The 16,991-nt window shown below is 36.8% G+C and overlaps 2 protein-coding genes across 2 annotated transcripts in view; one reads left to right on the forward strand and one right to left on the reverse strand.

Moving 5' to 3' along the window:
* LOC127866327 (uncharacterized) overlaps window positions 1–3,557 on the forward strand; it is a 22,943-nt gene extending 19,386 nt beyond the window's left edge. Inside the window, exons 21-25 of the mRNA XM_052406793.1 lie at window positions 165–486; window positions 1,254–1,369; window positions 1,695–1,859; window positions 2,088–2,261; window positions 2,880–3,557. Of these exons, the coding sequence (XP_052262753.1) occupies window positions 165–486; window positions 1,254–1,369; window positions 1,695–1,859; window positions 2,088–2,261; window positions 2,880–3,007 (905 nt within the window). The 3' untranslated portion in view covers window positions 3,008–3,557. The remainder of the gene's footprint in view (window positions 1–164; window positions 487–1,253; window positions 1,370–1,694; window positions 1,860–2,087; window positions 2,262–2,879) is intronic.
* A 1,987-nt stretch (window positions 3,558–5,544) lies between these two features.
* On the reverse strand, window positions 5,545–15,140 carry LOC127866336 (methionine-R-sulfoxide reductase B1-like). The gene is made up of 4 exons (XM_052406814.1): window positions 15,008–15,140; window positions 7,521–7,663; window positions 5,980–6,105; window positions 5,545–5,691 (listed from the first exon to the last, which is right to left on the reverse strand). Exons 1-3 carry the CDS (start codon window positions 15,060–15,062, stop codon window positions 5,989–5,991), a joined length of 315 nt encoding a protein of 104 aa, XP_052262774.1. The 5' UTR covers window positions 15,063–15,140; the 3' UTR covers window positions 5,545–5,691; window positions 5,980–5,988.
* Window positions 15,141–16,991: the final 1,851 nt, after the last annotated feature.

The following is a 16,991-nucleotide window of genomic DNA, read 5'->3' on the forward strand; positions in this document are numbered from 1 at the left end:
ATGGTAGCGGTACTAAATGGGTGTTTGCATATGCTTAGTGCTACCTTTAAGCACCATCATGTCTGTTCCATTCATGATCCAAGACCATGTTTTGTGAATATTTCAAGCTTACTTCAAAGACAGAAATACAGCTATGTCTTTATAAACTGCAATTCCATTTTCAGGCGGTTCATTCAATTTCAACATATCGTGCGGAATACGTCCTCTCGAAACCAGCCGAAGAAGGCGGCGCGATGTAAGCCGGTACGCGCCTGTCCGCGACGAAATGAACGACGACGACGACGAGCTTTCGGAGGTCGACCTGGATAGCTCTCTGTACCGGAAAAGGGGACGCGTGTATGGCGGCCAGGATGCAACCTACGGTATGTTCCCATGGCAGGCGCGTATCCGACGACGACTGAGCACCCTCACCAGCTACCACATGCACCACTGCGGCGCCACCATCGTTGGCGAGTACTGGGTACTCAGCGCCGCGCACTGTTTCCGGTAAAAGGAACGTTAGGAAAATATTATTTTGAATAGTACAAATTGAATCAATCTTAATTAATTTAAAGAAAAAAAGACTAAGTTTTGCATGAAGCGTTGTGAACATCAAAGTAGGCTTGTAAGCTCTGAATGTCATCAAGCTGTATATTATATTCGTATGTATATTGATGATATGTTATTTCTTTTGATTGGATATACACCTAGGAATCTTTCATCGACTCGCAATATCGGAAAGCGTTACCATACATATCTACATCTACTAAGACTTTCGTGATACTAGATAATGCAATGTATTGCTATATTGTGGTGTTTTAAGATCAGTAAACTATAAAAGAATATGCAGGCGCGTCCAGGCATGGTTTCTCTCACGTCATCAATATTTTAATCATTATTTATTTTAGTGATAAAATAAAGCTTGTATCTCGTCATATGATTTCGATTGTTATGTAGACTAATAAATATTTCTAATTACAAAGGGTCCATCTTTTACACAATTTCAATGCAGTTTATTAAATTCAAAAGGTGTAAATTGAAGAACTGGCATTCGTTAAGCAATTACTTTTGAAAAATTGACTGATGAAGGTCCACTTGTCAAAATCCCATAGCCTTTTCTGACAAAATCCCTACGTTCCCTCAAGCCAACATAATTGTTATACAGTTTGCTCTACTCTTTGACCTTTGATTCTGGAAAGAATGTAGAGTTTATATCGGCTCACCGAAATATAGAGAATGAGTCCGATATGTAACCCCTTCAGTTCCATTTTCAGGGATTTAATAAGCAGTAGCGTGGTCGTTATGACTGGCGACCACAACTCCGGCTATAAGGACAAGTACGAGCAGGAGTTCAATGTGCTGCGTATCCTACCACATCCGCGATACAGCGGTACGAGGGATGGGGCTGTTTGAATTGTTCTTGATTTGTATTTTATACAATGTATATTATAACATTCATATATGAAGCGGCACGTGTACTTACTCGAAGTGTACGACCATTAAAGAATCTTTGACAACTATATTTTTCTCGAATAAAGTTCTTTTTAAAGTATAAAACATTTAAAGAAATGTTCCATCCATAAACACATTAAATTGTTTCACTATTTTATGTTTCATTTAACATTTGCGACTCGTATCTCGATATATTATGTATGTAGAGAAGTCTTCAAATCGTTATGAACAAAACCTGTCATGAGTTACATTCTCTAAAACAGACTCTAACTACGACAACGACATCGCTCTGCTACAACTGTCCCCTAACAACGGCCACGGGATCACATTCAACGACTACGTTCAGCCCGCGTGCCTCCCAAACGACACTGTCTCCTACCGATGGCAACAGAAGTGTATCATTTCCGGTTGGGGACAAACGGCCGACGGTAAGTCGGGCGGCCAACGAGATGGATACATTTTTTAACAATAACGTGAACTGAGAAATACGTCGCGCGCAAATGATTCAGTTTAAAGCACATGTTCGTTGTTTGAAGACCGTGCGGGATGCGGGTATATAAAACGCGAAAGATGATCATTTATAGAACAATTTCAAGATATTTTTTGTTTAATGTAAATTAAAACAACCTATTGCCAGTTTCCGGTCTATATTTCAGAGTTAATCAGCGAGCACCTGCAGGCGGCGCGCGTACCTCTGGTTGATGACGTCACGTGTCAGCGCTTGTACAAGTACACGACCACACCGCGGATGGTGTGCGCAGGCTACATGATCGGGGGTGTGGACTCGTGTGCCGGTGACTCGGGCGGCCCTCTAGTCTGTGACGTTAACGGTAAATAATAGTTGAAGATTAGTCGTTTTGAAATTCCTAGTAAGTATACGAGCTCGAAAGGAGATGTTAAATAATAATGTGAGCATATTGAAGTTACATGATGTTTGTGACTACATTGCAAGCTTGTAATAAAGATCTTTTTTAAATATTTGTTCACAAGCGCAAATTATTCATTTCGAAAATACAGGACTAATGAAAAAATGTATTTGTAAACATACGCACATTAGGCATTGCGCGTATATACGCCTAGATCCATTGACAGTTTGTATTTGCTTGGTCAAACGCATATTGTAAATTGAACGCCTTCTTAACTTTAAGTATCAAAAATAGCAATTGTCAAAGTTTCAAAGGCAACGCGTTTAGCCTTTTAGTAATCCAAGACTTAATTGTTGACGGACACGCTCGGCATAACAAATATCAACAGAGCTTGTCGTGATTTCCTGAATCAGAGTCTGCAAATATCCCTTAACAAATGTATCAGTAAAACATATGTCAAGAGCAATCGAATCAGTTTCTTTGCTGCTGTATATTCGAACTTATTCCAGTACATTTTTATCAGTTTATGTAGCAAATTGCAACTATTCGTTATGTAAACAAACTTAACATTTATTTACTTAGGTCACTATACGGTGATGGGGGTGACGTCATTTGGTGGCGGCTGTGCGGCCCCTAACGCCCCCGGTGTGTATGCAAGGGTGACGTCATTTATGCCGTGGATCCGAGAAATGCTTCAAAAATATAGCTGAGATGCAAGAAGGCGAGTAAATGTGTGACTAGGATCACAAGGTCGTGTCAGAAATATATTTTGTTAAACTTAAAATCGCCGGACTCACGCTGCAATTTGAAATGTTATTTTATAAGTAAAGTATAAATGACTGAACATGTGAATCCATTAACAAGGTGAATAAACGCGATGTGTTATTTTACAACTATATTACAAATGTCTGAACAGGTGAATCCATTAACACTGTGAATAAAAAGTGAGCCCTTCGCAGAATTGTATGTGAATTAAAAAGGCTTTTAAGATGTACCTTTAAAGGCTTTGCATGTAATAAAAATTTACACTGGAACAGCCCTTGGCTTTGAAAACATATGTTTAATCAGTCGACGCTTTGGTGCATGCTTGAAAAATAAACAAGAACATCACAAATGTTTGCATAAACTTTTAATGAACGCAATAAAGGCGAATGTTTAAAGAACAATTTAGTCACATAAAACATGCTTAATAGTTTGTGGTGTGTACAGTATGTGTATGGAGTCAATGAAAATAAATCTTGTATAGACATGGTGCTTAGAGATGGTTGTTTGTTTCATTATTTTATCTATAAAACAGCAGTACATAGATCAAAATCTTTTTACATTACTGAGAATTCAAAATCGTAATCTAATGAACAGACACATAAAACATCTACATAATCTGTCTTATAAATACATGTACAGGTAATTAACAACACCACACCCTTGCAATACATCGAATAAAACATGGATGGAGCTCATGAAACAATTACACAACAAGCATTATTATAAACTGTTGTATCCAATTTGATTTAAATCTACAAAACTTCACAAACAAAAAATATTCAAATTGTAAGCACGCATATATATCCTAAAATGTCTAGTGAATATGTAATTAGCACATACTGTCGTCACAATTGTCCAGCTTTAAATTTCTGTATTTAATATGTTTTTTTTGCGTAAGGATTGTCTTTGATTTACTATGATTTATAGAGAAAATCAAAAGCAATACATCATACTTGGCATTTGCTGTTAGCAAACTGTTTCAGACAAGCTATCTGGTTTTAAATGCAATTCAACATTCTACCTTCACATGCACACACTGCCTATTCACTCACATACACATACCTCTCATCACAACATTATACTATGAGTTATTGTATAGAATTTCCCCAGTACCCACATACAGAACGGCTCACAGAGACACACACATATACCCATATCCGATTTGGCATGCACACTTATCACAAATGCAAACAATCAATTATGTAATATCACAGGAAAAACGTCAGGGAAGCAGTTCATGTAAAACAAGTGCAATAAAGAAGTACCAGAGTTTAATATATCAGGAAATTAAATTCAAACATGAGTTGAATTTCATTACTTTTTTCTCTTCTTTAGCTTATTTTTATTTTCTTCATTCATCATACTGGCAATGTAATGTTACTTCAGTTACTAATCATCGTTTTACAGAAAAGCTTGCCTGGTAAATGGGAATATAAATGTACAATACCATGCTTGGATTCATACATCAAGAAAATGCTTATAAATTCTTTAAATTTCCTTTTAATAATACTCATAGGAATTCAGAGGTTTCAGTTAGAATTTTCGTCAATCTGAATACATGTGTCCATTTAGTTTTTACTATTTTGCAACAAGTAGGTTTATTAAATTGTTTAAAAAATGGTAAAATGTTAAAACAGCAATATGTTAATGTAAACCCTCACATGAGTAATATACCAGCTCCAAAGATGTGATCAGAACAGCATTGAAGGAAAGAGCAGTGGATGTAGTAAAGATAAATTCTAAAACAAATATAGACAAATATCCATGGTAACCAATGTCCAGATATATATTACTGCTACCTTCTTATTCAGTGTCTAGACAAACATCCATAGGAACAAATGTCCAGAAATAAAGTACAATTAGATCTACCTTCCTTAACACTGCTAATTAAATAACAGTGCATTTACAAATATCCATGTCAACTAACGTTGACATATTAATTAACACTTCCTTCGTACAGTGTATTAATAACATCCATAGCAACAAATTTATACATACAACACAATCTCCTAACAAGTAAACTGATCACACCTTGAAGCGTTGCTTGGTGACGCAGCCCATGACCTTGTTGTGGGCTCAGATCTCCACGTGGGCAGGTGACGTCCATCCAGGGGCGATCCTTCACGAGGCTTGGGCCCCCAGACTTCATATACACGGAAGACTGAGCCTTCAACAGGCAATGTGGCGCACACCCACTATTAGACCATGCACAGAAACATGGGCATGTTCCTTTAACAAAACATCTGTGTCAGTGAAACTTCTCTATCAGGCATGGTAGAGCAAGTGCTCAATATCACTTGAAAACCTTAAATCTTCATAGGTTGAAAAATAAAAATAAAGAACAACATTACCAATTAAAATATTGTCAGTGAACAATGAGGAAAAAATTGTGAATATCAATTAGTACGTAGATTTTTAAGCTTATTAAACAAAATATATATACATTAACAGTTAACTTAAAACTATGGCATTCAATAAAATACATCAAAATATTGTTTAAGTTTAACATTAAAATTTAACATTGATAGGCATCTCTGCGTTTTCAACAGATCTCTTGGACGTCTGTTCTCATTGCTTCTGTTTACATCGATAAGGCCCGCATGTTTCCCTGCATGGAATAAAATCTCCTCTGAAAACAGAAATATTTATTTCATTGTATAAAATACTAGTACTGGATAAATCAAATTACATGTAAATTGATATGCATATTTTAAATGAATAAAACAAACTACATGTAATTGGAAAGCAAAACCTGCTCAAAGTTAGCAATACTCAATGCAATCTCCACTGAAAGTTTTATTAAACTTCATAATTCACTTTTAAATATTATACAAGGGCATAAAAATTTAAACATAAACAATTTAAAATCCGGCAAAAACAAGCTATTATATAAATGATTACAAAATTTCATACTTACTGACTTGCGCTACTTCGGGATGAACTTTAACGAGGCACTGAATATTCAGAAACGGCTCTGACCTTTCTTAGGGCCGTCTCCAAGGAATTCATGGCCCAGACCATTACCGCACTTAGCACAAGATATCTGAAATACAGACATTTATACTCCAGTGGACTCGCCCATAAGAAAACTGGCCCGTAGTGCAATCCAAAGCAAGGTTTGCAATAGCCATGTAAACTACCCATTCACAAAATGTTAGCACATTACCTCCATCAAAACGCACAGCAAGTTATTCAGTAAAAATCATTTTTCTGTAGTGATTTTGACCTTTCCATTAATGCATCTGAAAAACGTTGAATCCCAAGTTACGCAAGAAAGCTACATACAAACAACATTTCAGCATAATACTACAGACAAATTTCTTCACTGCAAGTCATTTATCAATATTTATGTACACTGACCTTGAACCAACTGGCCCCAAATGCTATGCCTAGCAAGGTCACTGTGTAAGCAAAGCTTCATCAAAAAAGGTCAATGAAAACTTAAGTTATTGAACAGAAACGACCTGTGAGCTGCGTTCTTAGTAAAAGTGACCATAACCTTTATCTGACTTGCCAAAAATGCAGTCACAAGCGTGTCCTGCATTTAAACTACCTATTTAGAAAACCTCAAACTCAAGTTATTACGAAGAAACCTTTTTCTATTTTGAGTCACAAAAACCTTGACCTGTCCAACCCAAAATAAAATCCAAATCTTGGTCTGCATTCAAGCTTTATATATTTAATGCTTAATAAAGATTGGTAAGCAAATCAAGGTTATCCATCTATTTGACACCTCATGTCCAATGTTTTGAGGTCTATTAACCAAGATGTTAAACTTCACAAAAATCTGGTCAAGAACCAGTGACTAGGAACTGGCTCTTCTCAGTCTCACTACAAGAAGTATTATACAAGACATTGAGTATTATACAAGAAATTGAGTATTATACAAGACATTGAGTATTATACAAGACATTGAGTATTATACAAGACATTGAGTATTATACAAGACATTGAGTATTATACAAGACATTGAGTATTATACAAGACATTGAGTATTATACAAGACATTGAGTATTATACAAGACATTGAGTATTATACAAGACATTGAGTATTATACAAGACATTGAGTATTATACAAGACATTGAGTATTATACAAGACATTGAGTATTATACAAGACATTGAGTATTATACAAGACATTGAGTATTATACAAGACATTAAGTTAACTGTCAAGATATACAATATGAGCAGCGGCCTTGAAAAATGAAGCTCAATATACACAATATAAGTGTCGTCCCAGATAACCTTGTAAAGTCCTAACAGTCAAATCATGGACAACACTTTCCGCTGATAAAGCAAATTTCCTTTAAAAAAAGTTTCTTCTTAGACAAATCCAGTTAAGGCAGAAAGTGTCTTCCTTGATTAGCTTGTGCGGACTGCAAAGGCTAATTAAGGATGACACTATACACACATGCATTCGGGACAGTTACCCCAGAGCAATGCTTATATGTCAAACCTTCAGTGCAGTTGGAGACTCCATATACTTGGAGAGGCAGTCAGGTGTGATGGTGTTATTGAAAGCTGGCCAGGGTGTGTGGTGCTCATACTTGCTGGAACTGTGAAACAACTCCGTGCCACAGTTAGAACACGCATAAACACCTGAAAATTAAAAAAAGTACAAAGGTTTTGAATAAAATAGTTGCTTGGCCGTCAAAAACATAACTCATTAAGTTTAGTAACCATTTAGTTGATTAAAAATTATTTTGCACTTTTAAAATACCAAACAATATATTAATTATGGCAGCCCCAAGATAAACTTCAAACCTGTACTGAATCGACTTAGTATAGATTTAGTAAGTTTATCTGTTACAAAAATATGCAAAACTAACAGTAAACAATATTTTACAATATTTAAGTTTGCATTCAAGCCAAGAAAATTAAAGAATATTTGAATTTTTTGTAGATGCATAGTTTAAACATTGGTTATTCAATAAAACAAATACTTTAATGAAATACATTTACTATGTTTTTGGATCTTGCTGCCAACTTGTTTTCTTCCCTTTTTACAATAAAGAGTTTTCAACACCATGCATATGATAATTGCGTTTTTTTACAAAGTTAAACAAGTTTCTGTTAAAAAATATTTGACATCAAGTGCTGTAGCAGCTCATAATAAGGAAATCAAATCAAGTACAGTTTTTTCTCAATTCAGGAAGTTTCATACAGGTTGTGAATTGATATCAGAATTACAAATCTTCTGATATGTAAGAAGTAATGAGACTATATATAAAGTCCCAGTTGTGAGCATATCTTCTCATACGGGTCTAAATAAAGCTTGAAAGGTCATTGTCGGCTCGGGTACTACTTAAATTGTACCCCAGGTATGGAAAATATACTGAAACGTACCCGAGAATTCTACAGCTAAATTGTTGCTGTTGGCTTAGTTATTCAAATGAAATATGTTCATATTTATGCCAATACTCTGTAAAATGGCCTCTATATTAACGAAACTCCTATTCAAACAATCCTATTGAGTCATGTTTTGTTCCAAGAGAATTTTGTTTCGTATTTTGTTGCGTGTTTTAAGACATTGGATTATGGGTGGGAATACAAATCGGGTGCAGTCTAAATTGGCCTGGTACATGTAAGAATATTTTCTGTACCTGGGGTACATGTAAGAATACTTAAGAGTACCAGGGGTACATTTAAAAAGTACCGGAGTTAACAATTTATAACCAATTGAGCCTAAATAAATAAATGGCTATATTAGCCCCATTACAACTGACAAAAAACAACGCTGATTCATTTATTATTATGGTAATAAGGCGGTACAAATGTTCGCTTTACCAGTTTAGTTTTCTAGACAAAACCTATACCTACAAAAAAATTACCCTAAAAATTAAATATGCAACATCATGCAAAAATGGTTGTTATGCCATATGCTGCCTTCGCGCAGTCTGGAGCTATCTGTGCTTTAAAGTCAAATAATAGCTTCTGACCAGACTGCCCCAATGCAAAGACTGGTCTGGAGCTTTGCTGGCCGCATTTGAAATAAGAACAATTTTCGCATTACATGGAACATAAGAAGTAATTGAACGGGTTTTTCTTGTTAACATTACTTCCAAAGACACTGTTTCATTTTTCACTTTCAGAGTAATCTCCAGTAAAAGTGTGTGTAAGTGCGTACATGCAGCTAAATTTAAAGTATTGTCCCTTTAAGTTTAGTATCAACATAACCCGTATGAGTGGGGGGATTGACTTGCTAAAATAATAAAACGCACTAAGTGACCCCGTGACCTGGTTTTTGACCCTGCATGGCCCATGTTCGAACTTGACCTACACATCATCTAGATACAACTTCTGACCAAGTGTGTTGAAGATCGGATAAAAACTACTTGAATTAGAGAGCAGACACCATGCTGAATGTGTAAAACGTTCTAAGTGACCCAGTGACCTAGTTTTTGACCCGGCATGACCCATATTCAAACTTGACCTAGACATCATCTAGATACAACTTCTTACCAAGTTTGGTGAAGATCGGATGAAAACTACTTGAATTTAGAGAGCAGACACCATGCTCAATGTTTAAAACGCACTAAGTGACCTTCTGACCTAGTTTTTGACCTGCCATGACCCATGTTCGAACATGGCCTAGATATCATCTAGATACAACTTCTGACCAAGCTTGGTGAAGCTCTGATGAAAACTACTTGAATTAGTGAGCGGACAACATGCTGAATGTTTAAAACGCACTAAGTGACCCCGTGACCATGTTTTTGACCCAGCAAGGCCCATGTTCGAACCTTGCCCAGACATCATCTAGATACAACTTCTGACCAAGTTTGGTGAAGATCTGATGAAAACTACTTGAATTAGAGAGCGGACACGGACCGACAGACAAGCTCACTCCTATATACTCCCCTTAATTTCGTTTAGTGGGGGTATACCTACATTTTAGTACAACAGGCATCCTAGTCCCTACATTAAGTACAGTCTAGCAACTTTTGAAGCCAAGACCTTAAATAGCTAAATGTTACTGGCAACCACTTCTCCAAGCAAATGTTTATTATAAGAAGCTTATTTGAAATGCTATGTTAATATCAGTTACTACCCTGTCAAAAAACTATATTTTTTTCCTTTTGATTGTTCAGGAGTTTCATTTAACTTCAATATGTTACATCCTAATCGTGCTCATCCATACTGGTTGACGAGTATTTTCAGACAAAGTATCAATTTATTTTGGGACAAAACATCCTGGGTTTTGCCTGCTTGCAAATAGAAACAAAACAAATATCACTTGAGCACATGCGCAACACTAGAGGCTCAGAGTGTTGTTTTCACATTGACAGTATTAATTCTTCCGGCAATTGTTTTAGGACCAAAAAAGAAGTAGTGATTTATAACTTTATTTCATTTAAAAATAAGAACGATCAGTCGACATTTTACGTAAAAATGTACTTGCAATATGACAAAAAATCGAATGTTAACGGAAAATTTAAGTAAACTGAAACATGTCATATAGAGTTCACTAACTGAAACATGTCATATAGAGTTCACTAACTGAAACATGTCATATAGAGTTCACTAACTGAAACATGTCATATAGAGTTCACTAACTGAAACATGTCATATAGAGTTCACTAACTGAAACATGTCATATAGAGTTCACTAACTGAAACATGTCATATAGAGTTCACTAACTGAAACATGTCATATAGAGTTCACTAACTGAAACATGTCATATAGAGTTCACTAACTGAAACATGTCATATAGAGTTCACTAACTGAAACATGTCATATAGAGTTCACTAACTGAAACATGTCATATAGAGTTCACTAACTAAAAAACATGTCATATAGAGTTCACTAACTGAAACATGTCATATAGAGTTCACTAACTGAAACATGTCATATAGAGTTCACTAACTGAAACATGTCATATAGAGTTCACTAACTGAAACATGTCATATAGAGTTGACTATAGAGCCATAATTGTTGTTCATTAAACATTACTAGAAAGCAGTGTAAAGCACTTATTCAACATTGTTGCAACTTAAACAAGGCTCTTTCATACATTTCTTTCAATAAACGAATAGCTCAGCCTTTGTTGCAATAATCCTATTGACCCAACGGGTCGCTGGGAGTTGACAACAGCTTTTTTTACATAAACTCATGGTCTGGAATCCAAGTGGCACTTTTAGCAGTAATATGAGCCTCATTAACTTAAATTTAAACTATTTTCTGGCATAAATCATCACAAAAAGATCATCAATATAACCCTTATGCCCAAATTAAAGCAGCTTACATGATATGGTGTGCTCGCAGAAACAATAACATTAATCCAAGATTCAAACACTTTAACAGTTCACGCGAATGTGTAAGTTTTTGTAATGGAAACCCCAGAGAATTCCGAATTTGAAGATGCTCAGAAATTATACTTCTGCTACTTCCAGAATCCACCGTAAGACAGATCTTGTTTCAAATATAAAAAATCATAATACATTAACTATCTCCAGCACATCCGTAATAAAGATTGAACCTTCAATTCAAAACTTATGCTTTGGGTTTGATACCATTTTTTTATAAAAAAAAATTATTTGTCAGATCATTTCTCCACAAAAGACACCCAAAAAGGTGTTGATGACAAAATATAAATTGTATTTGTAACAATTAATTAGGTTGACTGAACTCAATTTTAGAGAAATACTTGAATAGCAAAACATATTTCTTAAATATGGATTTTGCCTCTACAAGCAAGACCTTTGATCTGTACATAATTATGTACTCATTGGAATACCAATACCATCAATGGTAATTCGTACTCAAGCAAGACCAACCAAACATTTCTTGACATTGTTGCTGATTTAGGGGCAGAACAGTGCGTAGCATTCCCAACAAAAAGTAACAACATCCTCGACCTCTTTATAAGAAATAGGCCATCACTGGTAGAGAATATCAAGCCAGTCCCAGGCGTCAGTGACCATGACATTGTATTTGTGCAGGCCTCAACACGTGTTCCCAGAGCCAAACCACCTCAGACAAAGATTCTGCTTTGGAAACATGCTGACCTTGCTACCACCCGAACAACTATTGACGAATTTCGTGACATTTTTTCAACGGACATAATTCTGATACAGACATCAACACTTTTTGGAAAGAATTTAAGCAATTCTGTATTTACACCACAGAAAAACATGTACCATCAAAACTTGCAACACAATGTTTCAACCAACCCTGGTTGAATCGAAAGATCAAGCACCTATCAAGACAAAAGAAGAGGGCCCTCAGGAGATCCAAACATACAGGGTAACCAGAAGACCTCACCAGATATAAACAGCTGCAAAAAAAAAAGTCCAATACAAGTGCAGACGGGCATACAACACATACATAAGCAATACTGTATCTGAAGATCGCAGCCCTAAGAAGCTGTATTCCTTCATCAAAACAAGAAGATGTGACAGCAGTGGTATTTGCCCGCTGAAACATGAAGGTCTCCTGTATAATGACCCAATGTCTAAGGCTGCAATCTTGAATGAGCAGTTTACAAGTGTGTTACAAAGATGAGCGGAACACCATACCCATCAATGGTAACCTTCAACATAGGAAATGAGGGTGTACACAAACTCTTGCGGAACCTGAACCCACACAAGGCAACAGGACCAGATGCCATCCCTACAAGGTTCTTAAAGGAATTTGCAATTGAACTCTCACCTATGTTGACCCTCATCTTTCAGGCCTCTCTGTCACAAGCCTGTGTGCCTGATGACGGGAAGCAAGCATTGGTGGCTCCAATATTCAAGAAGGGCGTCAAAAGCACCCCTGCCAACTACAGGCCTATCTCCCTCACCTCTGTCTGCTGTAAAATCATTGAACATATCATGCACAGCCAGATAATGCAGCATATGGAAGACCTGAACATATTGTCGGACTCACAGCATGGGTTCAGCAAGCGCCAGTCATGTGAGACAATGCTACTTCTGATCTTACAGGACCTTTCTTCAGCTCTTGACTTCAGTGAGCAGATAGACGCCATCTTACTCGACTCAAGAAAGGCTTTCGACAAGGTCCCGCATGAACACCTTGCTGTGAAACTGAAGCACTACGGCATCTGTGGAAACATGCTCACCTGGACCAGAAGCTTCCTATCGAACAGAAGTCAAAAGGTACAGGTTGAGGGTGTACAGTCAGACCCAGCACCAGTGACATCGGGTGTCCCTCAAGGCTCGGTGTTAGGACCCTTGCTCTTCCTGGTGTACATCAATGACATGCCCTCCAAAGTTAAATCCACAACAAGGCTCTTTTGGGATGACAGTCTCCTGTTCAGAAAGATCAAGTCTCCAGAGGATGCACAGATACTACAGGATGACCTAAATGCCCTCCAAGATTGGGAAACAACTTGGAAGATGTCCTTCAACACAGCCAAATGTGATGTACTGAGGATTACAAGAAAGCCAACTCCGATACAAGCAGACTACAGCATCCACGGGCACCAGCTAGCCTTATATAGCCAAGACAGGAAAGTATTTTGGTGTGCAATTGCCAGCAATCTTTCCTGTAAACCACATGTGGACAGCAGCACTAAGTCTGCTAATAACTCTCTCGCCTTCCTCCGCAGAAACCTCTCCAGCTGCCCGAAAGACATAAAGCTGCAGTGGTATAAGTCACTAGTCAGACTTGTGGTCGATTACGCATCAGCAGCTTGGAACCCTCACACACAAACATGTATCCAACAGTTAGAGGCTGTGCAGCGAAGAGCAGCACATTTCATCATAGGCAATAACAGGACCACAAGCGGCACTAGCCAGATGATAGCAGACCTTGGGCCACCTACCCTAGAACTCTGCCGCCAGCACTCAAAACTCCTGATGACGTATCGGATCACCTATAGTCTTCTCGACATTCCAGCCATCGATCCCCTTATCTACACGAGGACATGGACAAGAAGACATGGATGGTGCAGTGGTTTGTTACTAGATACCATACTGCAGAACAGACACCTATCGTCACTCCTTCTTCATCTCTAAAGCTCGATTGTGGAACCAGCTACCCAAGCACCTCACAGTTTTACAGACCCCATTAACTGTAAAACTCATATTTCTTACTAAAGATTAAAATGATACACCACAAAATCTTTTTTTATTTTTGAACAATTAACAAAATGATTACAGCAATTAAAGTCTAATTTAAGTCTAAATTAAATGCTGTTTGTTCTTTTTTGCACTTGCCCGGGTGGACAACTAGATTATAAAATTACTTGCCCGGACCCAACTTTTACTTGCCAGAGGCAATAGGACAACCGTTTATGTTGAGCCCTGTGTCCCCTACTGTGCCGCTTTGATTTATTAAAAAAAAATCATTTGGCAGGTTCAGATAATAATCTCCCTTTAAAGCTTATTACTTCCCTTGGATCTGTTTTTTACATTTGGCCTTGAAGGATGATCTTGACCTTGACCTTTCACCACTCAAAATGTGCAGCTCCATGAGATACACATGCATGCCAAATATTAAGTTGCTATCTTAAATATTACAAAAGTTATGGCAAAATGTTAAAGTTTGACACAAACAAACAAACAAACAAACATACAAACATACAAACAAAGCAACAGACTGGGCAAAAACAATATGTCCCCACTATAGTATTGGGGGACATAAAAAGATGAAGACGAACAGCTCAAAGTATTCAAGAAGAACTTTGCTCTGCCTATAAATTAAAATTTCTTCCCAGTTCATTTCATATTCAGACACGGCAGACCCATTTGTTAAGAATATCAACATGAAACTTTTTTTTCAAAGATCAATACAACAGTCCTAATAATGCAAGCATTTCATTGATTTTGCGACACAAAAATGGAAAAGAGGTTACATAACGAAAACATTTTACGTCCGGAAAAAAATATGTCCGGAAAATACTACCAGACCAATTTTTCACGAGTGTTGCGCAAAAAATTATACCCTTCAACATAAACTGACTACTAAACAGAACAACTTATCTTTTCATGTTACCTTTGTCAAAATGATCCCTATATTTTTCAGCGCCGAACCAAGAACAGAAAGACATGTTTAATAAATTATGAGGTAGACGTAACGTCAATTATCACGGCGGGTAACCGAAACGGATTATACTTTAAACATTGTGCATCACTGTCTAATACGCGAAACGGCTCGGATCATATTCTAAGAATATTATGACTCTTGAAGATAATTGTGTTCAAATATCTGCAGACACACATAGGATGCAGAAAATCGCAAAAAGCATGGGTGCAATCGCTTACTGTTTAAATTACGCATTTTACCATGTATTTTATCAACAGTCGACCCTCATTCTCATGTGATTATGATTTTCGCCGGGGAGGACATATACTGACCGCTGTGGACAAATGGCCGCTATTTTTAGGTGAGTGATAAGTCAGGCTGGGCTGTACATTCGTCTAGTGTTTCAATTTGTATTTAGCTAGTCATTCTGATGGAGAGTCACAACACTATAGATAGCTGGAGGTATAATATTCACAATCCCATTTTGTCGCGCGGCCCGATATTGCCTCGCATGATAAGAAAATTGTGTGGACTTTGGTGGAAAGCGTTCGTGATAAAGAGCAAAATAAATGTTCAATGAAATCGCCGTTGTTGTGTACGTTATAATAACATAATAACATCGCATTACGCTATCGAGCTTTCCGCAAGTGCGCTCGACAAAGATCTTACTAGATTGATTATGTTTCTTTTAGTTGGCATAGTCCCTTTAAAGGGGCCTTTTCACAGATTTTGGCATTTTTTTTACTTATTCATTAAATGCTTTATATTGATAAATGTAAACATTGGATCATAAAAGCTCCAGTAAAAAATCAAGAAAAAAAATAAAAAAAGGAAAAGAACATTGCCCGGAGCAGGTTTCGAACCAGTGACCCCTGGAGTCCTGCCAGAGTCCTGAAGTAAAAACGCTTTAGGCTACTGAGCTATTCCGCCGAGTACATTCTTAACGTACTTTATACCTTATATAAGCAATCTTCGTAGTTTCACAAAATTTAACGACAAAAACAGAACTCTCCAAATTATTCAATCGTTTCGCGTTGCAACGCTTTACAATTTTTAGGTTTTAAAATCGTCAAAAGATGCATATAATGGCTATATTAGAGCATGGTTAATGTTCAGTATTACTGTTTCCTCACAAATATCATAACTAAAACGAAAACTTACGAATCTGAAACAACTTTTTTCAATTTTGTCAATTTACCAAAGCGTGAAAAGATCCCTTTAAGGGAGAATTCAACAAAACAGTGCGAATGTACAAAGATTGGATGAGAACCAACTTCAGGAACGGTATTAAACGTGTTCATACACATTATACACATTTTAATAATAAAACTTGCTAAAAAACACGTATTCATCATCCTATGTATCAATTGATTTCGATTTTTATGAAATGCCGTGTTTTGGCCGTTATCTTATTGTAATATTGTAAGGTTTCGCCTGTTATCCGGAGATGCCCATGAAATCAATATGCGACACGTTTTAAACAAGTGTGCGCGTATGTGCAGTTGCCTGTTGTTTCCAAAGATTGTGTAGCAGTTGTACCGGTACATGTTTTTTTCCCTCTAGTAACAAATGAGAAAGTTTCTTTAACTATTTCATGACATTGAGATATGTGTGGTTTAATTGTTTTCGTTCGTTCTGATATACTTTTTTTCTAAATTTTTACTCCAGCCATTAGCTGAAATAGCACACTGTTCCGTGAGAAATCCTATGTGGCATATTATTGTTGTTTTGTTCGGATTTCAATTAGGATTACTCGGCATATCCTGCAAATTGAAAGTATTTTGTTCTGGTATGATTCGGTGTATTTTCGCGTATTGGCATAAAAAACTTTCGGCATTATCCGTTTTGGTTTGTCGGCGTGATAACTGTTCTTTAAAGTAACCCGAACTATTGCGTAACACAAGAGTTGTCGTTCATTATACGGATACACTCCACTTATAAACTAACGTACGTT

Source organism: Dreissena polymorpha, chromosome 2 (genome assembly GCF_020536995.1).
Source record: "Dreissena polymorpha isolate Duluth1 chromosome 2, UMN_Dpol_1.0, whole genome shotgun sequence".
NCBI classification, from domain to species: domain Eukaryota; kingdom Metazoa; phylum Mollusca; class Bivalvia; order Myida; family Dreissenidae; genus Dreissena; species Dreissena polymorpha.